The following is a 23,386-nucleotide window of genomic DNA, read 5'->3' as shown; positions in this document are numbered from 1 at the left end:
GAACAGCAGCCTTTGCTAGAATAAGATAACAGGAGAAAGATTGCGCAAAAAAATAATAGAATATTTTGGCAGGGATAGAAAGATAGAAATTGAATCTCAAGTCCGTCATTAACTTGATCCCAGGGTGGTTTCTCTTACTTTTTTCGTCAATCCGCAGTTTATTTCCAGCATTACAGGAACCTGGACGAAGAATAAGACACGTCCTAGTAGCCATAATGGAATATAAAGTATGTAGTTGTTCGAACTTAACGTTCAAACTATCAAGGTAACTGAGAAGGTATATTGCCGCAATAAATGGTAACATCTGTCAGTCTATCTATCTATATATCCTTGAAGGTGTACACATCTCTCAAACACCCTCTCACCGGCCTGATCAAGTACCAAGTCAACCCACAAAAAGCTCTTGAGAACAGCCCTAGTATCCGCCCATGTTCTCAGACCAAGTGTGTCCATGGTTTGTATCACCAGCGCTCGCAACCATTTCTGATCCTGTTCTTCAAAGATTGATAAGCACGTTATAAACAAAGACCAGAGAACAAGACTGGCCTGTTCAACCAAAGGTGGGAACGTCTGCTCAAGAAAACTGGCTTTGAGCTTCTCTGCAAGGTAAGTCATCTTTCTGCCCACTCCAGGTATTTTGATCAGGAGAGGCTTCAGGAATGCAAGCATGGATAGCCTCAATAGTTCGTGCAAAGGGTGGACACATTGCAAAGAGAGCAGTCGGTATGGTGCCGACCTGCTGAGCTGTAAGAAAGATGTGGCCGCCAGTTTGACCCCCGTGGTCGTGGCTTTGTTGGCGAGTCTAGAAAATTCCCGTATATCGGCCCAAACGTTCAAGAGTCTTGGATCAGGCCGTGGATGTACCATTTTCAGCTCCGGAGAAAGGCTAGCCAGTCTACCATGAGCGATATGGGGGCCCCAGGACATATCTTCGACGAAGCGCAGCTTGCTACCAGTGCCAGCGGCGAGATAAAGATCTATCCTATACCGGATGTTGATGTCAGCAAGTATAATCTACCCCAACAAATCCAATGTATGCTACCACTCACGTTTTAGCTTTGTGTTCTATTGTCTCTCGGTCGATGAGTGAGTCCCAGCCCCCGCGCAATTCAATCATTCTCTGTAGCCCATCCATATGCTTTGCCGCTGATTCCAGGTCCCCTGCAATAATGCCTGCCAATGAAAGAAGTCCAACAACAGTCATGGTGGAACTTTTTGTGGCTTCTATCCTATCTCCCAGACTTTGCTGGAGATATTGGAGGGTCTTTGCTAGATGGAATCGTGTCACTGGTCCGTATGAGGCCCCCAGCGACATGTCGTGAAACGCCTGTGCGGCGAACATGATGGAGTGGACCATGGCAGGGCTTTGGGAGATATCTGCGAAACAAAGCATTTTGTCTGGATGACTATGGTCTGTGACGGTATCGAAAGCGTGCATTGCTGGTTTGATGACGGTCAACGCTAGGGACGTCAGAAATCAAGCTGTTCCCAAAGGCAGTAAATGGGCTCGATCGCTACCCTGGAAAAGGAGATTAAGCATGTAAGGCTTCATCTCAATCATGTAGTTGAAAAGAGACAGTTCCGAGGCTACCTTGCGAGGCGTCGTAAGCACCCATTCCTTCCCACCTGCAGAAGACCATGGTTCAGATGGCGTAACTACTGCCGCCGATCTCGACTCGGCCTCCCTGGCGCGTCTGATCTTACGGGTATTCTTCCCACGCATGACATGGCTGCGGATCAACTTCCGGGTCTGCCGGTCTGGCTTGTCGAGCGACGTGGTGATGATAAACTGGTGCATCTGTCAGGTAGCGTATATGATGGATAGCCTCAAGTCCAGCAGGGGCCCCACGAGACCTGCTCTCAATATAAGTCGCGTCTGACGTTTGCCAGCTGAGGAGGGGCAATGCATGCTGACAAACATTGCCAAGCTGATATTGTATTCCGTTCTAGGAATGGCCGCTGGCGAGCAGGATCAACCTTTACCCAATTAGGAAAACAATCCAGATGCTTGCAATAAAGTATATCAATAAATCTTCGAGGACGCTAGCTCAACGAGACCTGGACTCAAAGATGACCGTCATGCTTGGGCAAGGGAAGCTGGCATATAAATACTCTCGCGCCACACGTCTTGTGCCTCTTCTGTCAACCTGAGTTTCTCCTCTTCTTTTCCAAGCCCATACTCTGCGCAGACTTGAGACTATAATGCCTTCCAACTGCAGTGCTGCCACCTTCAACCCCGAAACCGACATTCCTCCACTGGATGGCAAAGTGATATTTGTTACGGGAGGCACCCATGGCCTGGGCAAACAGTCTGTTCTCGAGTTTGCTCGACACAATCCCCGCGAGATCTGGCTCGCAGCCCGTAACGTGGTCCAAGCCAGAATTGTCGCCAACGAGATCATACAAACTGTTCCCGGGGCGACTATTCACGTCCTCGAATTAGATCTCACCTCATTTTCATCAGTCGAGAAGGCAGCGAAGACATTCCTGTCGGCCTGTGACCGTCTGGACATCCTCATGCTCAACGCCGGCATCATGGCCGTGCCACCAGGAACTACCAACGAAGGCTACGAGATCCAGTTTGGCACCAACCACATGGGCCATGCGCTTCTGAGCAAGCTGTTGTTACCGATCCTCGACAAGACAATCAACACCGCCCCCGGCGCAGACGTCCGCATCGTCTCAGTTTCGTCGAAGGGGCACCGTTATCTTCCGCGGGGAGGCTTCCGCTTCGACTCGCTCACCACCACAGGGGATGACTTGGGCGCCTACGGACGGTACTATCAAAGCAAGCTGGCGAATGTGCTGTGGGTGAAACAGATGGCGGAACTGTACCCGCAATTTCGGGTTGCGGCTGTACACCCGGGCGTTGTACAGACCCAGCTGATGGATGGAGCGACAGCCTCTCCCACCGTGGTACAGGTGTTTGCGAAGGTCGCATACAGGCTGTTTAAACCAGTGCAGAAGGGGGTGTGGAACCAACTTTGGGCCTCTGTTGCACGGGACGTCCGTAGTGGAGAATACTATGAACCCGTCGGCGTGAGAGGCCGGGCCAGTGATGACGGCAAGGATAGGAAGCTGGCGCAGGAACTGTGGGAATGGACGGAGCATGAACTCAACAGGTACCTTGCTATGTCTGTTAAGTGAATAGTAGGCTTTGTCAATGGCTGGTTTCCTGTCTACGACTGATTGCATGTTTTGTGTTGTGAGGGTTCATATGCTGTTTTATTTTGAGCAATCTTCCAACACGGTGGTGCAGATGCAGAACTCCACAGTAGGGTAAATAATTAAGGTCTCCTACAGTTCTTAAATAATTATTCCGACGCTTTCTTTGTGGGGAGGGGGGTAATGGATGATGTCTATCCTCATAACAGGATCCACTACCGTTGATATGAACAAGTATCTAGCCAAGTATGTACCTCTGAGCGATGCTCCGCAGAAATTACTTATATAGCCTGGGTAATTAATACATGATTGTTGAACTTGAATGCTGTCTGTATTAGATATGGTTTTTTTTAGATATTCCTGGCCACACGCAAGATTATCATGCTCTAGTAATGAGACATCATCTCACAGCTTATCTATAGTCTTGTATAGTATCAACAATTTTGGCAGACCCCCTATAATATTCTGTGGTGACACGTTCTGTTATATATCGAGACATAGTGTCGGGACATGCTCCTCCGTATTGTCTCGTAGAACTTCCAATAACAATAAATTCAAGCATAGTAGAAAGATCGTTAGCCGCGTTGTCTGTACGCTCTTTGAATTATTTATAACACCTATCCTCTAAAGACCTGGAAAAAGCAGCCGCGATAAGATAAGATATAGTTATTACACGGCTTTCCACCGACACACTAGGACTATTCAGTATTTCTCCAAATATATTATTAGATTAATAATTATCCTTTACCTCCTTTTACGGTATATAATGTAAGCCCGGCTCGTATACTTTCGGTTCTTATTTAATGGTAACTGAACACTGAGCAGATTAGGGCTACTCCGGACCATGTATATCTTTGTCAACCAGTACCAAAGGGAAAATAACGTACTCCGTATGGCATGAGGCGTTTGTGGCGAGCTGAACCTGGGCCACAATAGAATTAGCAAGTTTTGTGGCCCGCCAGGTAGTGGACCTGATGGACAGGGCAACGGCTTTCATAACTGGCTGTTCTGGGATTCCATTTGTTGGCTAGTATTTCAAGTGGTTCTGCTTAGGTAGAGTGGGTCTCGACCTGAAGACGACCATGTGGCAGGGCAATAATATGTACTAGTACTCCGTGATGCTTGGAAAAAGCTGCAGCCTGCCAGGCTTGGCATTTATGAGCCCAAAGTTTTCGACAGCGCTTCGGCAATAATGACTACAGATATTGCTTAAGTAGTCTTCATCTATTAACGAATGTAATTCCAGATAAAGGCACCCATAGTACTCCGGAGTAAGGTACACAAAAACACAATTGCATAGGTCTATGACTCAAAGCGAATGAAAGCCTTGACTAAAATGATCGACCCGCATCGGTGTCTCCGAATGTCTGGCTTTTGCCGATGTAACCCTCTCATATTTAGCATTAGAATCAAGAAAAAGTTCAAGCATCAGAGTATTCGACCTTCCTAATAGGGCCAACGTTGAAAAATTTCAGTTCCATAATGCTTGGCGGCTAAACCTGTACCATGGTTTCATATCAACCCCATATCCAGGAGCCCCTTTGCGGGCGAGAACCCCCATTATCTAGTTTACTTATGTCTGGACTCTGTCTCTTTACAGTACCTGGCTTTCGACTAGGCAACATTCGGAGCTTTATGTTATCAATGTCCTGACGCCAGTGAGTATGAAGAGCTTCCCGGGCATAGCTCTTCTGTTCGGCCTGCCCTTCTGTCTTGCCAAGACCGAACCAAAGTCGGAGCCTGCCTCTGTGGATGCGGATGTCGATTGGTATGTTTTTCTTTAGCAAGTAAACATCCCCTTTCCCGTGCTAGTTTACTAATTACTGGCCTATGCAGGTATGGGAATGATGGAACTTGGAGTGCGTAAGTTACCCTACTTCTGACATTCTAACCCCCACCACTCACAGATAACTAGTGTGAACATCTGGGTCGGATCACAATTGAAAACAGTCTCTCTTTTCCCAAGTACCGTGGATAAAAAGACATGGATCGTTGGAGGAAGTGGCTGCGAGAACTGTATGTGATTCGTCCTTTCCTAGCAGGCATATTCTGCTGCATCTTCAAGCATTACCGATTGTCAACTGATGGAAAAGCTAGCTTCACTAGCGGACTGCTCCAAAAGGCGAGGTGGGCTTTTTAATACCAGCGAGTCGACTACATGGAAACGTCAAAGTTCAGGTCCCGGTTCGAGGGATCCTACAACCGAAACATACGATGGGAATGAGACTATTTATGTGGATTTTCGACCGGCCACCGAACAGACGATTGGAATTATAAATGATACAGACACATGGATCGGGTTGCTAGGACTGGGCATACACCAAAGTGACCATATGGACAATTTTTGCGTAAATGTCATGGAAACCGCATTTATAAATGACAGCTTTGCTCCCAGTGGTAGCTATGGCTACACTGCTGGGGCTCACTACCGTACGCCACACATCTCATACCGTCCATGAGGCATTCGCTGATATACATACGCAGGGCTGAAAGGTACACCAGCATCTCTAACTATTGGGGGTGTGGATCGAGCGCGCTTCTACGACAATAAGGCGGCATTCCACCTCAACCGAAACGGAGTTCCGGTTGTCTCACTTAATACCATATCGATTTCATCTGGAATGGTGGACGATGATGCAACTCATATAGACGATCATATAATCCCATCACATCCCGGAGGTAGCACCTATTTCACACTCGACTCCTCGACGAGTTACCTTTGGCTGCCCAGCGACGCCTTTGATGCCTTTGGCGCCGCCCTCAACCTGACCTATGACGATAGCTTAGGCTTTTATACTTACGGGAATGATACATCACTCCGCGAACGACTCCTTGCCATGAACATTTCAATCACACTTTCAATCTCCGACCTCCCAGACTCTTCGCAAAGCGTCAATATAACCATGCCCTTCCAGGCCTTCGACCACTCCCTCACCTATCCATATCCAAATCTCCCTTCCAAATACTCCGATACCCCACTCCCCTACCTCCCGGTCAGACGAGCCAATACGAACGATGAACAGCGTATGGGCCGAGTTTTCTTCCAAGAAGCATATCTAGCTGTCGATTACGAAAGGCAACACTTTTCACTGTACCAAGCCAAATTCGGCACCAACCTAGTGTCATCCGATTCCGATACAGATATCGTCCCCATCGACTCCTATTTGGACACGAAATACGAAGACTTACTATCCGATAAGTCCGGACTATCGACGGCAGCAAAAGCCGGAATAGGAGTTGGCACTGGAACTGGAGCCATTGTGATCATTGCAGGCGCATACATATTCATAAGGAAGCGCCGGACTGTGAGCTCCGAAAAAGGCCTTCAACTGTCGGACAACGGCAGCAATTCGGACTCTGAGTGTCACAGTACACCAAGAGAGCTTGATGGTACTCGGGAGCGCCACCCTGAATTACCTTCGGACTCTTCTTGTGCTATATATGAGCTTCCGGGGTCTGGGATAGCGGAACTAGAGGCTGGGCCGTCTTCCTTAGGAGGTAGGAATTGTGCTCCTACAAGAGATGAGAAAAGACATTGTTCTCGACATTCGGAAACAAGATCGAGTATTGCTGCTTCGTTGGCCTCGAGGATGACTACGGAGAGCTCTGATGATGAAGATAACGTGCCATCGCAGAAGGGTCACCGTGCGAGCTCTGATCCGAGCCCACCTAAATATACACCATGACATACATCCACACGTCTAAAGATGTGGAATATATAGATTAGATTAATACTGAAACGTTTCATGACCGAAAGGAATACAGCAAGTTAGCATAGCCTTGATTGAGAAAAGTCAAGGTCGTACAGCCTTTCAAGAGAGTTGATATTGCAAAGATGCTGTCCCATGTAGTTAGGAAAGATGTAATTCGACAACGCCAGGACTATGGCCTTTATATGTACTCGAGTGGAAAGTCCTATCCACCTGCACTCGACCTGGCCCCGGAGTCAACTTCCGAGGTACAGCAGGAATCTGGATGTTTTAGTTGAATACTTGAGTCATGACTTGTCCAACTTAATCTTTGCTACTGACTTGGTCTTGACCCCTGGCAGAAGTCCCATACCCATCTCTTGATTGACATCGAGATAAGTTAAGGTTCATAGTAATTATTATCTAGCTACGTTGCCTTCAACCAACAAGTACCATAGCCAAATTGTAAGCCCATTTGTAGGAAGAAATTGGAATGAAGGAAGTCCGATGACTAAACTAAATAGTATTGCTTTCGAAACTTAAACCATTCCGTCCATTTTAAAAATTATTGGACCAGTTGATCTGGTCATCCATAGCTTGCGACTGCCTAGCTTCGGAACATAATTTCGTAGCATGTCAAATGAGAATAGTTGAAACCTTTCAATTCAAGATAGTTCACCAGTGGAATCCCGACCCCGGCACCACTACCTGGACAATAGTTGACTTAGATTATTGTCAGCGTTTGATACCGGGACAAATCCTAGTGACAAAGAGCTCGCATAGGGAATTTATTGTGTGCACGAGCAGAAGACCTATCTCCTAGGGTCTGGAATTTGATCCCTCCAGTGCCAGGCGTCCGTCGACGAGTAGTGATCTCTGTGCGATGCGTTCAGGGGCGAAGACTTCGTCCAAGCAAAGAGTGACACAGATTCCCAGCTTATCAAGCAATTCATTCTTGGCTTTCTGAAACGCAGCATCTGAGCCCTGCAGGATTAACTTCAAGTTTCCCCCGTACGCGTTCGACAGTGTAGGGATTTTCTCCTCAACGGCAGAGCGAAAGTCGAATAGTTCCATCCACCAAATAACCATGCAACGATCGTTGAGCTGTAAACAGCTTCGAGGAATCTCTTCACGGTGGTAGCCTAGATTGGCCTCTCGATGAATCCTGCCAAGCCTGTGCTTTTTGAACTCGCTCCAGGTATAGAGACACTCGGAGAATCCATACTGTGCTCCAGACGGGTCGATTACCCATATTTCTCCGTTGTTCAGTGTGGCCCGGTAGACATGGTGGTTATTGGTGTGGGTAAAGGGAATGCCGTCGGGATCCTCGATAGAGATTTCCTTATTGAGGAGTTCAATTGTAAGTTCCTCAACCCTAGAACAGAGATCTATGCAGTCAGCAGAGCCCTTGGATACTCGAGGGATGGCCGGAGGAGGGCTGGTCTACTTGACAAGATGTCTCGAACAAAGACATAGAGAAACATTATCGCTTCTGTACACGAGCCCATCATAACAATGGCATCGAACGCACGCTGATCACCACCCTTTAACTCAATAGATGGCGACCCCAGAGGTCGATAAGCCTTTGGCATGGCTTTCTTGAGGGGGCGCAGTATCACTCTAGAACCGTCCATATGTCCAATTGCGGATTGGATTGTATGAGCGTGCAGGCGGATTCGATACAGTATCGCTTGAAACAAGGTGGCAGCCCTTGAAAGGGATTTGCGGGCCTGTAGCTGCTTGCAGTTGGTCTTGTGTTCGCCCCAGTCCTGCGTCTGACAGTCTGAGCTGCAGTACAATGTAGGCTCTGGGATCGCCTCGTCGTATTGTCGAACTCCAAGACATCCACTGCATCTTTTGGTCGCTAGGCTGTGGCAATGGGCACAGCTTCCTGCAGAAGACGGTGGATTCTCCATTTTTTGAGTGTATGGTGGTTTGGGAATATCTCTGGGGGTGGGGGAGATGGCTATTGTTCTAGAGAGAAAGTTGTGTTCTTGATTGACCTGCCTTGTTTGTTGTTGTCTGGTCTGTTGCTGTTCAACAGATGTCATTCTGGTATATTCACTCTTCCAGAGTCAGCCATCACCCTGTTAGTGAATAAAGTAAGCACATTCTTACCTTCGCAGGTCACAATAAGTGAATTGATGTAAATATCCGTTTACCCTGGTTTAGTATTTACTAAGTACTATGTTCGGTCCCATGATGTCCATAGAGCCTACCATAAGCAACCCATATTTGACAAAACTTCTGTCTGGTCAACTTGAAATTCTCAAAATGCCAGCCAAAATAGGGTCAGGTATTAAGTTGATTGAGCGTAATTCTGGAGTTCTGGATATCTTCACTATTCTACCTTCTGCACATAGCAGGAAACGCTTCCATGATTTGATCGATACCTTTGACGCAATCATAACCACAGAGACTAAACCGTAACCTTTCTGTTTCACTCCAAATCAAAATATCGGCCTTGCTTAGTCCTTCCTCAATCGAAGAAGTGCCAGTATAGCAGATGCTTCACATTGGCTCTGGCCTGCTTTATATCGATCTATCCAGGGAGGGGGATAGATGTATATCACTATCCTCTTTGGTGTAGGGCTCAAGGGTAACAGTCCCCATGAAGGCTTCTGATTATAGTATAATGAATGGCATTCAGCAAGCCTCATGCATGCGGCTACAGCAAAAGAGAAGGCGACATCAACCCTGTCTCTATATGTAGTAGGGCACATACAGAGAATACGAGAAACAGTGCGGGGATTTCTAATAATACGATACAGCCACAGTAAACATTTCCAGGTTAAGTAATACTGTTAGACTCCAGCCTGAGAGAAAATACGAGACAAGGCTGAGAAGGCACAGCCACAGTCGCCCCGCTACAACGATCACATACCGCTCCATATCATCATCCTCTTTATATTTTTCTTCGTTCAAGTATTTTTTTCTAGTTAAACCACTAATAGATGGTTCTAGCTATTTACTTGATGATCAGAATATGGGCTCTTTCAAATACGAGCCCCTCGATCTAGGCGGGCCAACCTTTCGTCTCGTCCGCCTTTGCCATGGGGACGGCCCTGATATCGACTGCGAACTCTTCCAAGCGTGGCTGTATCCAGAGCAGAGTGCTATCTCATACGAAGCTCTTTCGTATACGTGGGGCACCACCGAAATCGTGGAGAGCGTACGAATGAATGGAAAAACACTAGGTATTACGCTGAGCTTATACCTCGTCCTCCAGCATCTTCGCCTCCGAGATGAGGACCGGATTCTATGGGTGGATGGTATTTGCATCGACCAGGGCAACGACAAAGAGCGTGGACATCAGGTTCGACACATGGGCGACATATACAAGCAGGCCGAAAGAGTCATATTTTGGCTGGGTCAGCCAACCTACGAGACGAACGTGATTCTAGATTCGCTACACCAGCTCCAGAAGGAAAGTACTAGGCATGCGTGCAGAACTTGGGAACTGGCGGACCCGCGCTGGGTAGAGCTCTGGTCAACGGTACAGCCTGGCCTTGTGGACAAATATCCAGACCTTCGATCGCGACAGCGCCAGGGTCTGGAGGACCTTCTGAACAGGCCCTGGTTTAGAAGGGTTTGGATTCTGCAAGAGGTTGCCAATGCAAGAGCTGGCATAGTGTGTTGTGGACAAAAGTCTGTTTCGGCTCACATCTTTCCCCTCGCCCCTCTATTCATAGACATAATCCCGAATGCACAAACTCAAGCGGTCCTGGATATAATGCCTGGACCATCAAGGACCGGTACATGGTGGAATATGAATCAAGATCTTTATACCATTCTACGAAAGTTTCGTGCAAGCGAAGCACGTCTTCCCTGTGACATGGTGTTTGCCTTGCTAGGACTATCCTCGGATGCACAGGACGCAGAAATGCTTAGACCCGATTATGAGAAAAGTGAAGATGAAATTATCCATGATGTTGTCCGATTTCTGTTTGATGACTACATATATCGCACTCAGCGATCATATTTTCCCTACTTGCGGAATTTGCTACGGAACCTGGAGTTGCTCAACAGATTGTTTCTGCAACACTATATGGAATTGGCAAACCTACAGGACTTGGAGAATGTTCTCAAATGGCGCCAGTTTGGCATTTCAGAAACCGACATTGCAGACGCCGCACGCGCAGTCAAGATAGCCGTGACCAACTTTGGCGGACTCAGTGTTGGAATGACTGACATAGCGACACCATCAGTCCTAAAGAACCTAGAGGATATTCTCAAACAGGGGCATCTGGGTAGTGCACAGACGAACATTCCATTTGCCGAATATGCGGAAAAGGCCATGGCCAAGGCCTTAAAAGACAGTGATGGATCGATTGAAGCAGAAGAGGAAGAAAAAGAAGAAAAAGTGTGTATGAATTCAATTTGTGCTTGGAACCATCTGAACACACTAGAGCACCTTCTCCAGGATCGGGGCTACAAGACCGAGATTACAAAGGAATTAATTATTAGAATAATATCGGCCAGCCACTCTAAACCAGGAACCATCATTTTCCTTCTTAAGCAACGAGGCAATGAGATTAATATCACGAATGCAGTGCTCATCGCTTTGTTAAGGACTCATCTCACTGCCAAAAAAACTGAAAAGATTCATACTTGGAAACAAGAAAGTTACAATGAACGCACAGAGGGGATCCTTGGATTACTTCTATCGGAAAGATGCTACGTACTTGAACTCTTACATATTCTTCTCCGGCAACAAGGCAACAAGATACAAATCACAGAAGAAATCCTCTGCGCAGCGGTATCAAATACATGCTGTGGACCAGAACTCATAAAGCTTCTTCTCCGGGAACGGGCCAAGGAAATACATATTACAGAGGGAGTCCTTCGTGCAACAGCATCAAATAGTCGCTATGGACCACAGGTCATGGAGGTACTTTTCGAACAAAGAGGCAACGAAATCAAGGTCACAGATCCCATGCTCATAGCCGCAGAAGGGGTAATACTCCAACCCCGTGCGAGAGCCAATGAGTTAATGGAACAATATCTTAAACGACACCCCAGCAGGAACTAGATTGCGAGTATATTAATTGAAAGCGCAGGATGGACCCCACGTGACGTATCCCTACTATTGTACCAATTTTCTGTGAACCGGACGCATCGCTGTGGATCTGGTATTGTATTAGAATGGGAGTAATAAATTTACCATCTATCCTTCTAGTTTCTGGGCTACGGACTGATTGTCAAAATGTATTTGATGTACGTCGTGGCGAGGGATCCTTGGGTAGTTCAAGTTTAGGGAAAGGGGAATTGCATAATCTATTTCCATGATCCGGATAGAAGCATAAAGACCTAAATCACTTACTATACACTTGTGAGGCAATATATGTACGATCAATAGAATCGTTGAGAAAGACAGCAACAAGCCGCAGTAGTTCAATTTGTACCTTTGGTAGGATAAGGGAGTCTAAGAGAGGCACGTACTGTCTTATAAGGTAGAATTGAGATATATGTAGAAGCATGGAGGCTTCGATCTAATACTACGATATATTGATGTAAATAGAGGTGGAACTTGTCAGTGGCTATTCGCTAATACCAAATCTCATAATGTTGATGTATAGAACTATGTAGAGCGATATTCCACGGCTAGGTAACATCAGGTCCACTCATGACCTTTAAATTAACATGGATTGGCCTCTAGCCTAGTTGGTATGTGGCAGTCTTTGTCACTGTATATGGACGATTCGCTCGAGGCCGATGACAAAGGCTAGGGCTTTTTTCGAGAGAAGTGGTCAGGCTAGCTCACTGTCTGATAATTCTACTCGACATTTCGCTCTGTACAAGAATCTAGATGCTGCAACAAACTTAGATCAAAATGCAAGTTGCGTTCGGGTGATTCTCCGGGTGGAGGCCCCGACCCGTTCCCTATTTTGACGATCTACATCGGCATGTGGAGGGAATTGATCGGTAAGGAAATGCTTATATGTGAATAAAGTATCCCATCCTTATCCGTATCCATCTATCGTTACCACTCCGTTTATGCGAATATTACTGATTATCCTCAATATGCCTCTACTCCGCGTCTCCTTACTCGCCAGCACGCTTCTCGGCCTTACCTGTGCCGCCTATCTCCAAGGACGTCATCCAACTTCCACAAACGAGGACAACCAATACACTCTGCAAAATAAACGACAAGCCATCCTCTGGGACTTCTCCCACATCTTTTACACAGAAAAGAATGTCGCGAAAGCTTTCAACAAATACGTGACTGAAAACTACACCCAACATAACCCGAACATCTTGGATGGAAGACAAGCTGCGATTGAAGCTTTAACCCCATTATTCTCGACGGAGGGTATGGTCTTTGAAATACACCAGGCCTTTGTGGGCGGCGACTATGGACTTGTTCATGTCAAGGCTGTTACACCGGGACAGAATGATACGGCGGTCATGGATATGTATCGCTTCGATGGGTTGGAGATTGTGGAACACTGGGATGTACTGCAGACTATGATTCCTGGAGTCAATCCTCACCCCTTTTTTTAATTGACAGTGGCTGAGACTTTTCTTTGTGGTTTGGCCCTGAGGTTTCTGGGCATGTCGAATACTCGGGATAACGCTGGGGGTAGAGGATTTTGAGGTTAGGAATATAGCTACAGAATGAAACAGAGCTTGTCTGTGCCATGTCTAGATGTGGGGATAATGCCATTATTCACTTTACCATAGAGTAGGTAGTGAGTGAGTCACTTTGCCTCCTTGGCACTTTCAAGATACACAAGTGTTCAAGCGGGATCAACCTAACAATTTGCGCGCATTCCTGGGTAAACTCTAATTTATCACAGGGACAAGAAAGCGCTTTCAATACAGGTGTCCCTCACAGGCATATCGCTATTCTCTAGACTCCAGGACTGGTCGCAAACTTTGGATACATATTTCTAGTCCCTGCACGTGTACCGTGTTAGGGCTACCCATGGTCACGCTGATCTACTTTAACAGCCCTCGTGAATACTTTATTACGACCTCAGTCTGTACAATCACCACCGAAATCTTGCGCAAGTGCACCATAGAGATCTCTTTGTGTCATTTTTCGAGTTGTATTCTTTTCATTACTGCATCCGAAATTCCAAGACCAAATAAGCTTTCGCATAAAACGAGTAGTGCTGTACCGGGTGAAATTATAGCATCTTCCTTCTAGTCCACTCACTGGACATAACGATTATTAGCTGTGGATTTAACTGTCCATCTAGTTCAGCTCCGGTGTTGACTCGGGACTCAAATCGAGCTGATTACCTTTAGCACCTGGTACCTACTCTCACTCATAACCTCAACTGAAATATGACTAGTCAAGTGAGTTGGACAGTCAGAGCACTACCAATCCCTTATAGTTGATGGCATTCGATCCTATCCAAAGTAATCATATTATATGTTAGTAGGGGCTTCCGTCTGGCGGCCTGGAGGCCCGGAAGTACAGGTTCTTCCGGGCCGCTAAGCGGGCCCACAACACCTAGCTAGGGAGATAGAAAGCTTAGATAGGTGAGAATAAGAATTCAAGAATGAATACGAAAAGTCCTCCCACCTAGGCATTAATATTATATGATAGCTGTTCGTGTATTAGGATAGAGTTGCTTCGAAAAAGGACTAACATACCCCACGCACAAAAGTTCAAACTACACCGCTGTCTGGGCGCTTGCAGGTGCTTGACACCGGGGTGGGCGTGATTGGGGAATGCTATATTGATGGCGTGCTGCATGCGAAATATATGTTCCAAGTCTCACATAGCAACACTAACATACACATAGTCTGGGGATTAGCAACCAAGGCATCTGTCTAGTCGTACAATATCTACCGCTCTATATAACAAAATAATCTACACAGCCATAAGGGAGCACCCATAATGCACACCAAATCCGAAGGCCTTATCCTTTTCGCATAACCCCAATCCCGAGTTGGTAACATTTGGAGACAACGTCTATCGGAATTGCTATTAACTTTTCGAAGCGGGTAGTACGTTGAGAAGAGAATATAGTGGTTTCAGGTATTGGATCTGATTGCGGCTTTGGAACCGGGTATTGCTCTTTTCCAAGCTATATAAGAGTGTCCCTGGCTGGGGGACTATCCTTACTTGCAGCTACAAGGGAACATCTTGTGGGATTCGAGGAATGGTTACAAACGGTAGAGGGTTCTGATTTTAAAGAATTGAACTGAGGAAGGTTAAGAAAGAAAAATGATCTAAGGAACATATTGTCATAGAGTCAGGCATATCTTTCGGGGAAGGCAGAATACTTATAGAATGCAGAAATCATGAAGATGAGGCTATACAAGTGGAGGGGGGCCTGACTGCTGAATCGGCCCCTAGGCGTGCAGTATCAAGGTGTTCGGGCTGTAAGATTCAGGGTAGAATTGCCAACTACGAATCGATCAATCACTACCTCCACATTCCAAAAGCCCTCGCCAGAGTTGGCATTAAGGAAGAGAGAAATCTAGGAATGAATCTCGAGACAATGGATGCTCTGAGTGTGCTTCATTAAACGTTGTAATTAGCGAAGAGTGCTCGTCAAATTGGGGTGGATAGCCACTCCTGGGATCTAGAACTCACATTCTATTGGATTAAAGCCCCCAGTAGAGCTCATGGATGTTATTCTGGAGAAGTGCCAAGCAAGTCGTCATTTCCGTCGTCGGGCATGTCGTCTACCTCTGCAAATCCAGGTTGTTTGTGGGGAATAAGCCGTACATTGCGGGGCCCCACTCAAGCACCAGCTTCGTAAAAATATGAAGCCATTTGTGGGCTGGCCATGTAGAATATGGCACAGCCACCAGATATATTGCATCATTACTCTCTAGTCTCGGTCTTAGCCTTCACCCTGATCCCGACACTATAAACGTTGAAATATCCCGATGTGGTAGGCATGCCACAATGCCGTCGGCATTGGCCGTCTAGGAAAGAAAAAGCGCTCTTCAGCTGTGGAGCACGTCCGGAGGAAACTAAGCGCCCATTGGTCTTCCTGATTCATTAAACTAATAGCCTCCTCCGCATGCAGCACCGACCAACCAGAGAACTGGGGGAAGACCCAACCCGGACATTTACCGGGGGAGCTAGACAAGGAACGCAAGGATCGTCGCCAGGTTTTGTGGAGTAGAGTTGGCCGGGTTGCATGGTTCTCGGGCATTTGCCGGAGAATCAAACCAAGGATCGCTGTTTTGGCCGACTGAGCTTCCGGGAATTCGGATCGCTCGATTGTTTTCTTCCAGGCGCGAAGGCCATAGCTGCACATACTGTAGACTCTCGGGTGCCGAGTAACGCCCGGGACACTCGCCAAGGACCCTGGTGGATCCATCGGTGGACACAAGAGCGTGAGAAATAGCTGGAGAATTCATGTAGCGTTGTTTGCCCATTTCCGGAAGCCAAGACCCCAGTCTTGGCAAAGAGCTGAATGAAGTTATATAAGGCCAGAAGTAGGTCACCTCTTCGCTCTATCCCCAGGCTTCATTCAGCATGTATCTTAAGAGGCTGCTCACTTCGGCTGCAGCCCTGAGCGGCTCCGTCTTTGCCCAGAGCAAGGATGGGGTGGAGGCGCTCGATGGCCCCGGCAATGACCTATACGTCAAGGACCTTTCTGGATGCCCGGGATACAAGGCCACAAAGCACTGGCAGACTCGGTCTGGCTTTTATGCAGACTTGACCCTCGCTGGGCCGGCATGCAATGTCTTCGGAACTGATCTCCCAGACTTGAAGCTTGAAGTCGAGTATCAGACTAGCGATCGTCTCCACGTCAAGATCTTGGACACCAACAACACGGTCTATCAAGTTCCAGACAGTGTTTTCCCGCGCCCTGGGTTCGGTGAATGGTGTTCTCCGAAGGACAGCAAGCTCAAATTCGACTTCCAAGCCGACCCATTCTCGTTCACCGTGTCTCGGACGGATACCGGCGAAGTGCTCTTCGATACCACCGGCAACAAGCTGGTATTCGAGAGCCAATATGTGTACCTGAAGACACACCTGCCGCAGAACCCACATCTGTACGGACTGGGCGAGCACAGCGATGCCTTCATGCTCAACACGACCAACTACACCCGGACCATCTACACCCGTGATTCTTACGGAACGCCTCAGGGCGAGAACTTGTACGGCGCTCATCCCATCTACTTTGACCACAGGCACACTGGTACTCACGGAGTGTTCCTACTCAACTCCAACGGTATGGATATTTTCATCGACAACAACGCCACCCAGTTCCTTGAGTACAACATCATCGGTGGTGTTCTCGATTTCTACTTCATTGCTGGACCCTCCCCACGTGACGTGGCCATCCAGTACGCTGAAATCACCCAGACCCCATTGATGACTCCTTACTGGGGACTGGGTTATCACCAGTGCAAATACGGCTATCAGGACGTCTACGAGGTTGCCGCTGTTGTCGCCAACTACTCAACCAACAACATTCCCCTCGAAACAATCTGGACTGATATTGACTACATGGACCGTCGCCGCATCTTCACGATTGATCCAGAACGGTTCCCGGCTGATCTGTATAAAGATCTTGTGGACACAGTCCATGCAAGGGACCAGCGTTACATGGTCATGGTCGATCCTGCCGTGTACTACAAGGAGTCTAACCCGGCGCTCGATGAAGGTCTCAAATATGACATCTTCATGAAGGAGACCAACGGCACTGAATATCAGGGTGTCGTTTGGGCTGGTCCCAGTTACTTCCCGGACTGGTTCCACCCTGAGTCCCAGCAGTACTGGACTGAGCAGTTCCTGACGTTCTTCGACGGGACCAATGGTCCTGATATTGATGCTTTGTGGATCGACATGAATGAGCCCGCAAACTTCTACAACCGCCCGTACCCAGGCAACAACACCACCCCCGAGAATTTCGCCGAAGTGGACGGTGACCCTCCCGCTGCACCACCAGTTAGAGACGGCCCGGATGCTCCTATCCCTGGCTTCCCAGCCAGCCTTCAGCCAAACTGGGTTAGCGACGACGCGACCGAAAAGCCCGCAACTCCTGCTGTTGTCAAACGTGAACGCTCGCGATCCCGCCGCAACCTCGGTGCTGGCCACTGGCGGTCTGCCAAGGGTAAATTCGACTCGCGCGCTGGCTGGCAACACGGCAAACAGACCGGTTCTGGCTGCGGTCCCAACGAGTGCAAGGGCCTTCCCAACCGTGAGCTCATCAGGCCGCCATACATGATCCAGAACGGCGCCGGTCCCACTCTTGCCGACAGCACCGCCGACACGGATCTGGTGCAGAGTGGTGGATACGTCCAATACGATACCCACAACCTTTACGGCGCTATGATGTCCTCGCACTCTCATAATGCCATGCGAGCTAGGCGTCCGGATGACCGAGCTTTGGTGATTACCAGGAGCACGTTTGCCGGCTCTGGAAAGGATGTGTCTCACTGGCTTGGAGGTAAGATCATTACAAGATTGACAATAGTACCAACAACAACAGCAGCATGCTAACTCCTCTACAGATAATGTATCCGGGTGGCTTTGGTACCGCCTCTCCATCAGTCAGATTCTGCAGTTCGCGTCCTTGTACCAAATCCCCGTCGTGGGTCCCGACGTTTGCGGTTTCGGTGGTAATGTCACAGAGACCCTCTGTGCCAGGTAAGAACTCGAATCACGGACCCCTTCACATAGCGACCAGTCCGGGGCTAATATAGACCATCTAGATGGGCAACCCTTGGCTCCTTCTACACATTCTTCCGCAACCACGCCGAGATCTATGCCAACCCTCAAGAATTCTACCGCTGGCCGACCGTAGCTCAAGCCGCCCGCAACGGAATCTCCATCAGATACCAGCTCCGTAAGTCATACACCCACCGAGCCTCCTCTTGAAAAACCAAGTTGAGATTTTACTAACAATACTTCCAGTTGACTACATCTACACAGCTATCTACAAGCAAAACCAAACCGGCACACCCACCCTCAACCCCCTATTCTTCAACTACCCCAACGACCCCAACACTTACCCCATTGACCTCCAGTTCTTCTACGGTGACGGAATCCTCGTCTCTCCCGTCACAGAGGAGAACAGCACAAGCGTCACCTTCTACCTCCCCGACGACATCTTCTACGAATGGGGCACCGGCAAGCCCGTCCGCGGACAGGGCGAATACGTCTCCCTCGACAACATCGACTACACAGACATCACCGTCCACTATAAGGGTGGCATTGTCTACCCCCAGCGCGTCGAGAGCGCGAACACCACCACCGCTCTGCGCCAGAAGGGCTTCAACATTGTTGTTGCGCCGGGCTTGGATGGCCACGCCGAGGGCTCGCTGTATCTTGATGACGGCGAGTCAGTTGTGCAGGATACTGTGTCGGAGATCGACTTCGTTTATGAGGATGGTAAGCTTAGTATGACGGGTTCGTTTGAGTACGAGGCTGGTGTTAATATTGAGCTCATCACTGTCTTGGGTGTGGAGAGCAAGCCTGAGGGCGTTGATGGTGATGAGGATGTGGAGTATGATGCCGAGAACCAGAAGTTGGTGAGACATGTTGATGTGCCTTTGACGGGCGAGTATGAGGTTACGATTCTGTGAATGATTTGGTCTGTGATGAGATAGCTAGTAAGCATATATCTTACGAGGCACATACATACGAATTTTCTTGTTCAAAAATAATGATTCCAGTTTCTGTACAGCCCAATTCAGTAACGACTATGTGCGCAAAGTCATTTCAAGATAAAAGATTCATATAGCTTATGGAGATAATATAATCCGGGCCCTGTTTACTCTAGATTGACTAGCAGCCATGTCAGGCTTCCACGTTAGTCAGGGAGTTTGACGCAAAGACGTTGAATGACCTTTATCAGAGAGTCTGTGCACGAGGCCATCACTACAAACCATACGTATCAGTAGAATACCGCTCAAAAACTGATTTTGGAACTACCACCACTATATATGCCCATTACATGAATGTAGATGTCTAACATGTCACTTTCCAGGAACGGGGGCGCAAATGACGTTTGGTAAATGATCTTATGATTTCATGGTCTTCGGAAAGAAAGCATGAAAATTACTATTTCTCCAGTTCAGTCACTTCAGCCACATCATCTCGATAACTTCCTGAAAATTCCATGCATGTGTCAAAGGATCCATACCGAGCATCCAAAGAGTCCCGTATGTAGTTTGATCGGGGCTGCCATGGTGGTGTTTCTCCCGCCATGGGTACATTGCCCTCTTCCCTCAGCATATAATTAGAACTCAAGTTCCAGAGCTGACAAGGTTGACCTGCCGAACCATACATGCGAGGAGTAGCTCCCCGAATATTCTCCTTCTCCATATGTTTTATCAGCCGACAGATGAGTAGAGCGGTTGCGTCCGCTCCAAGAGTCCACGAGGCATCTGTCAGATGCCCCAAAACAAAGAAACAGTTCGGAATATCTTGCAGCATCATGCCTTTCCACATGACTTTATCAGCAATATCACACGGGACTTTGTCCAATTCAAATTGTGCTCCACCCCCAGTTTGCAACCTAAGACCTGTAGCAGTTACAATAATATCCGCATCGACGGCCCTGCCGCTGTCGAGAACAACTGTGCTCGCAGTAACTGTCTCGATGTTTGCTGTCTCAACGTTGACTTTGCTGGTGTGCAAACTTCGGAAGAAATCCCCATCCGGGCATGCTAACAGTCGCTGATCCCATACGTCGTAGTTGGGTTCAAAATGAGGCGACAGGGGAATATCTTCAGGAAGTTGTTTCGCTGTCAGCCCTAGCAAAATACTTCTTGCAAGTCGGGGAAAGCTTCGACAGAAATAATAGCTCCCTAGCATGACTGCCATCCATCCATAGCGCCTCAGTTTGTGTGTTACTATAACAGGCAGTAGCAGATCCATCCATGTATCTCCTATATCAGAGGGAACAGACACAATATAGCTTGGGCTTCTCTGGATCATCGTTACAGTAGACGCTGTCTCTGCGAGCTTGGGAATAAGTGATATTGCGGTAGAACCGCTGCCAATGACGGCGATCTTTTTTCCAGTATAATCGAGCTTTTCTGGCCAGAATTGGGGATGCACGACCATTCCTTTATAGCCGCTCAAGCCCGGTACTTCTGCTGAGAGCGGCCGCTCATGATCATAGTATCCTGTGGCAAATATCACGAAGTTTGCAATAAAACGGCGCTCTTGACCTTGACACGCCGCAGTCAAGCTCCATTGACTTTCTTGCGAAGCCCAACTCAGCTTTTTGAGCCGATGATTGAACAAAATGCGATCGTAAATCTTATATTCCTTCGCAGTTCGGTTGATATATTCAAAAATAGAACTCCCATCGAGCATAGTCTTGCTATGGTGGTATGGTTGCCACGGAAATCCAAATGTATGGATGCCAGTGTCTAGTCGAACTCCAGGGTACCGAAAAAGGTCCCATGTACCACCCGGAACGTCTCGAACTTCAAGAATGGCATATGAGTAGCTTGGTAACATGGTCTGGATGCGATAAGCCGCATTGACACCGGCCACGCCGGCTCCGACAATGATTATATCGTATTTTTTTGCGGGTTCCATGAGTGGACGTCTTTGAGTGTATGAATGTGAGAGTAGCTGGATACCGAGCCTTCAGTACCGTTAATTATCTTAACACAGAATTGCCATCAATAATGGTTTATTCAGGCAATGATAGGCTTTTTAGTCATTGTGAAAACCAGATAATATAGTTTCACCGGTGCGTATGTGGCGCCAAGCTCTCTTCTTTTTAACTTTGAAATCTACAAGATTGTGAGATCCAGAAAGCAACACAACTTGCTTACCAAGGACTGGATATATTCAATCATGTTTTCACTTCCAAAATCCACCTCCTTCCGGGTTACATTGATTTTGAACTATATGGGTCTTCGGAGAAAAGGTCTCAGAAATTTGTTCATACCTCCGTATAAGTGAAGCAGAGTCAAATGCTTTTCGAATATAAAAAAAGCATTATATACAAACCGACTACTTTTCACCAGCTCTACTAGTGCTGCCACTTCATTTTGGCCTGGAATTAACGAAAGGTTTCCTTGAGTTACTCTGTAATTAATTTGTGAATACCTTCTGGCAAATTGGCCGCATTACCAATGCCTTCCCACGTTTTCGCTGTAACCTCATCACTCTCTGTCTGTGGCAGTCATATTTCAGGGCAATCAGCACATCAAGCTAAGTTTGTTGCTTTTCATTCAAAGTATTTATCCGTAAGCCAAATTCTGACCTCTCATCCAATGATAAAAGGCCTTCGTAAGAATATGGAAATCATCTTCCAATCATACATTAGCGTATACGCAAAAGTAAACATCAATCTAGGTGGCCAGAAGCGCGGTCAGTGCATAGGGCTATTCGCGCAGCAACTATATATTTCTCCGCAGATGTTCCGCTTCGCATAGACCGGGGAAACTTTGTCAGTCTTGGTTCGTTAAAACGATATGTATACAAATTCGTTTGATATATTCACTAACAATACCATTGTATTTTAAGTAAAATTGTCAATATCGCAAAAAAACAAAGTGTTGTTGGGGAGGAACAACAAACGAATGAGGCAAAAAAAAGATCTCCCCGACTGGGAGTCGAACCCAGGTCTCCCGCGCTTGTTCTCGTATGAGATGACAAGCGGAAATCATGACCGTTAGACCATCGAGGAATTGATGGAAAGCATCTTTCTTTTTAACTTTATATTCCAAAGCGGTCAATATTCTCTAGACATCACGACCCCTTGATAGCCCTAATTCCATACTGAGTGCAACCTTCTCAATCCGGGATTACGAATGCAAATAGAAGCTGTCTCTGAATTAAAAAAAGAAATGTAAAACTTTGAATGTGTCGGAAGAAATAAAAATACTATACTTGCTCACAAATACTGACCCTGTTACTCGAGAATGCCTCAGTACTTTGATACCTCTCTCTTTTTTTTTCATTGTACTATTATACTCACGGCTTTGAAAGAATTACCCGACAAAAAAATAATCTTCCCTAGGCTAAAAAAAGGATATGACAGCCAACCCTCTTATATACGGCTTAGTTCGCCACTCGCAAGTAACCATTTACCTTGAAATTTCAACTATTGCAGTCCTTATCCGCCAATCTAATTCAAATCCTCCAGACTTTTCGCTTTTAACACTTGTGTCGAGCATACCTTAGTATGTCTTAACAGCAAAGGGAAATTACCATCAATATCGCTGAGCAGCTTTTGCGGCTTTCTTTGGGTGAATTAGCACTGTTGGAAACAGGCATAGATATTTGAATGTGATGCATGTCTTTGTTCTATGGCTCTCTTGGTATTAGAGATTGTTTTTATATCTTTTGAAGATGAGGCCTTATTCTGGGTTCTTGTAATTGATCTGTTTTAGTGCTGCTTAACAGAGAAGGTAGGGGGTGTTTATAAGCAGATATTCAACGTAAGCTAGATTGCACTATTAAACTAAGTGTTAAAAGTGGAACCAAACGACGGTTGAAACAGTGCTCCAAGTATCAAGCGTATCAAATCCAAAGTTTATTCAATTCAATTCCCATATTAGAAATTAGTCACTATTTACCACATGGAATATCAATTTTTGAAAATAAATAAATAAAGGAAAAAACAGACAGACAG

At 46.9% G+C, this 23,386-nt stretch overlaps 8 protein-coding genes and 1 non-coding gene across 9 annotated transcripts; 5 read left to right on the top strand and 4 right to left on the bottom strand.

Moving 5' to 3' along the window:
* Positions 1-264: 264 nt before the first annotated feature.
* Positions 265-1,538, bottom strand: BDV27DRAFT_120206 (uncharacterized protein). Its single transcript, XM_032065047.1, has 3 exons — positions 1,519-1,538; positions 1,050-1,461; positions 265-982 (listed from the first exon to the last, which is right to left on the bottom strand). The coding sequence occupies exons 2-3, from the start codon at positions 1,436-1,438 to the stop codon at positions 313-315; spliced, it is 1,059 nt and encodes a 352-aa protein (XP_031932870.1). The 5' UTR covers positions 1,439-1,461; positions 1,519-1,538; the 3' UTR covers positions 265-312.
* Positions 1,539-2,202: 664 nt separating this feature from the next.
* On the top strand, positions 2,203-3,147 carry BDV27DRAFT_140906 (short-chain dehydrogenase/reductase; the record flags this gene model as incomplete). The annotated part of the gene is made up of 1 exon (XM_032069746.1): positions 2,203-3,147. One exon carries the CDS (start codon positions 2,203-2,205, stop codon positions 3,145-3,147), a length of 945 nt encoding a protein of 314 aa, XP_031932869.1.
* Positions 3,148-4,663: 1,516 nt separating this feature from the next.
* Positions 4,664-6,867, top strand: BDV27DRAFT_109060 (aspartic peptidase domain-containing protein). The gene is made up of 5 exons (XM_032064477.1): positions 4,664-4,933; positions 5,002-5,028; positions 5,081-5,181; positions 5,263-5,595; positions 5,650-6,867. Exons 1-5 carry the CDS (start codon positions 4,830-4,832, stop codon positions 6,849-6,851), a joined length of 1,767 nt encoding a protein of 588 aa, XP_031932868.1. The 5' UTR covers positions 4,664-4,829; the 3' UTR covers positions 6,852-6,867.
* Positions 6,868-7,673: 806 nt separating this feature from the next.
* On the bottom strand, positions 7,674-8,770 carry BDV27DRAFT_152668 (zinc finger MYND domain-containing protein; the record flags this gene model as incomplete). Its single annotated transcript, XM_032071611.1, has 2 exons — positions 7,674-8,242; positions 8,302-8,770. 2 exons carry the CDS (start codon positions 8,768-8,770, stop codon positions 7,674-7,676), a joined length of 1,038 nt encoding a protein of 345 aa, XP_031932867.1.
* A 1,010-nt stretch (positions 8,771-9,780) lies between these two features.
* On the top strand, positions 9,781-12,288 carry BDV27DRAFT_120204 (HET domain-containing protein). Its single transcript, XM_032065046.1, has one exon. The coding sequence runs from the start codon at positions 9,841-9,843 to the stop codon at positions 11,884-11,886; it is 2,046 nt and encodes a 681-aa protein (XP_031932866.1). The 5' UTR covers positions 9,781-9,840; the 3' UTR covers positions 11,887-12,288.
* A 590-nt stretch (positions 12,289-12,878) lies between these two features.
* On the top strand, positions 12,879-13,358 carry BDV27DRAFT_152666 (nuclear transport factor 2 family protein; the record flags this gene model as incomplete). The annotated part of the gene is made up of 1 exon (XM_032071610.1): positions 12,879-13,358. One exon carries the CDS (start codon positions 12,879-12,881, stop codon positions 13,356-13,358), a length of 480 nt encoding a protein of 159 aa, XP_031932865.1.
* Positions 13,359-16,305: 2,947 nt separating this feature from the next.
* Positions 16,306-19,367, top strand: BDV27DRAFT_171996 (glycosyl hydrolases family 31-domain-containing protein; the record flags this gene model as incomplete). Its single annotated transcript, XM_032075747.1, has 4 exons — positions 16,306-18,229; positions 18,294-18,429; positions 18,495-18,628; positions 18,697-19,367. 4 exons carry the CDS (start codon positions 16,306-16,308, stop codon positions 19,365-19,367), a joined length of 2,865 nt encoding a protein of 954 aa, XP_031932864.1.
* Positions 19,368-19,845: 478 nt separating this feature from the next.
* Positions 19,846-21,336, bottom strand: BDV27DRAFT_152664 (flavin-containing monooxygenase; the record flags this gene model as incomplete). The annotated part of the gene is made up of 1 exon (XM_032071609.1): positions 19,846-21,336. One exon carries the CDS (start codon positions 21,334-21,336, stop codon positions 19,846-19,848), a length of 1,491 nt encoding a protein of 496 aa, XP_031932863.1.
* Positions 21,337-22,349: 1,013 nt separating this feature from the next.
* Positions 22,350-22,438, bottom strand: BDV27DRAFT_t16. The gene has a single exon. It is a non-coding gene; the product is annotated as a tRNA-Asp (tRNA).
* Positions 22,439-23,386: the final 948 nt, after the last annotated feature.

This window comes from Aspergillus caelatus (assembly GCF_009193585.1).
Source record: "Aspergillus caelatus strain CBS 763.97 unplaced genomic scaffold BDV27scaffold_8, whole genome shotgun sequence".
Classification (NCBI taxonomy): domain Eukaryota; kingdom Fungi; phylum Ascomycota; class Eurotiomycetes; order Eurotiales; family Aspergillaceae; genus Aspergillus; species Aspergillus caelatus.
This window is presented reverse-complemented; position numbering and strand designations above follow the sequence as displayed.

Bases quoted from the DNA above. Each gene is read 5' to 3' on its own strand.
- BDV27DRAFT_109060 (XM_032064477.1), top strand. From the start codon at position 4,830: ATGAAGAGCTTCCCGGGCATAGCTCTTCTGTTCGGCCTGCCCTTCTGT. The intron at 4,934-5,001 runs GTATGTTTTTCT...TGGCCTATGCAG, and splicing joins GTGGATGCGGATGTCGATTG to GTATGGGAATGATGGAACTT. The intron at 5,596-5,649 runs GTACGCCACACA...ATACATACGCAG, and splicing joins CACTGCTGGGGCTCACTACC to GGCTGAAAGGTACACCAGCA.
- BDV27DRAFT_120206 (XM_032065047.1), bottom strand. From the start codon at position 1,438: ATGCACGCTTTCGATACCGTCACAGACCATAGTCATCCAGACAAAATG. The intron at 983-1,049 runs GTGAGTGGTAGC...CATCCGGTATAG, and splicing joins ATAGAACACAAAGCTAAAAC to GATAGATCTTTATCTCGCCG.
- BDV27DRAFT_120204 (XM_032065046.1), top strand. From the start codon at position 9,841: ATGGGCTCTTTCAAATACGAGCCCCTCGATCTAGGCGGGCCAACCTTT.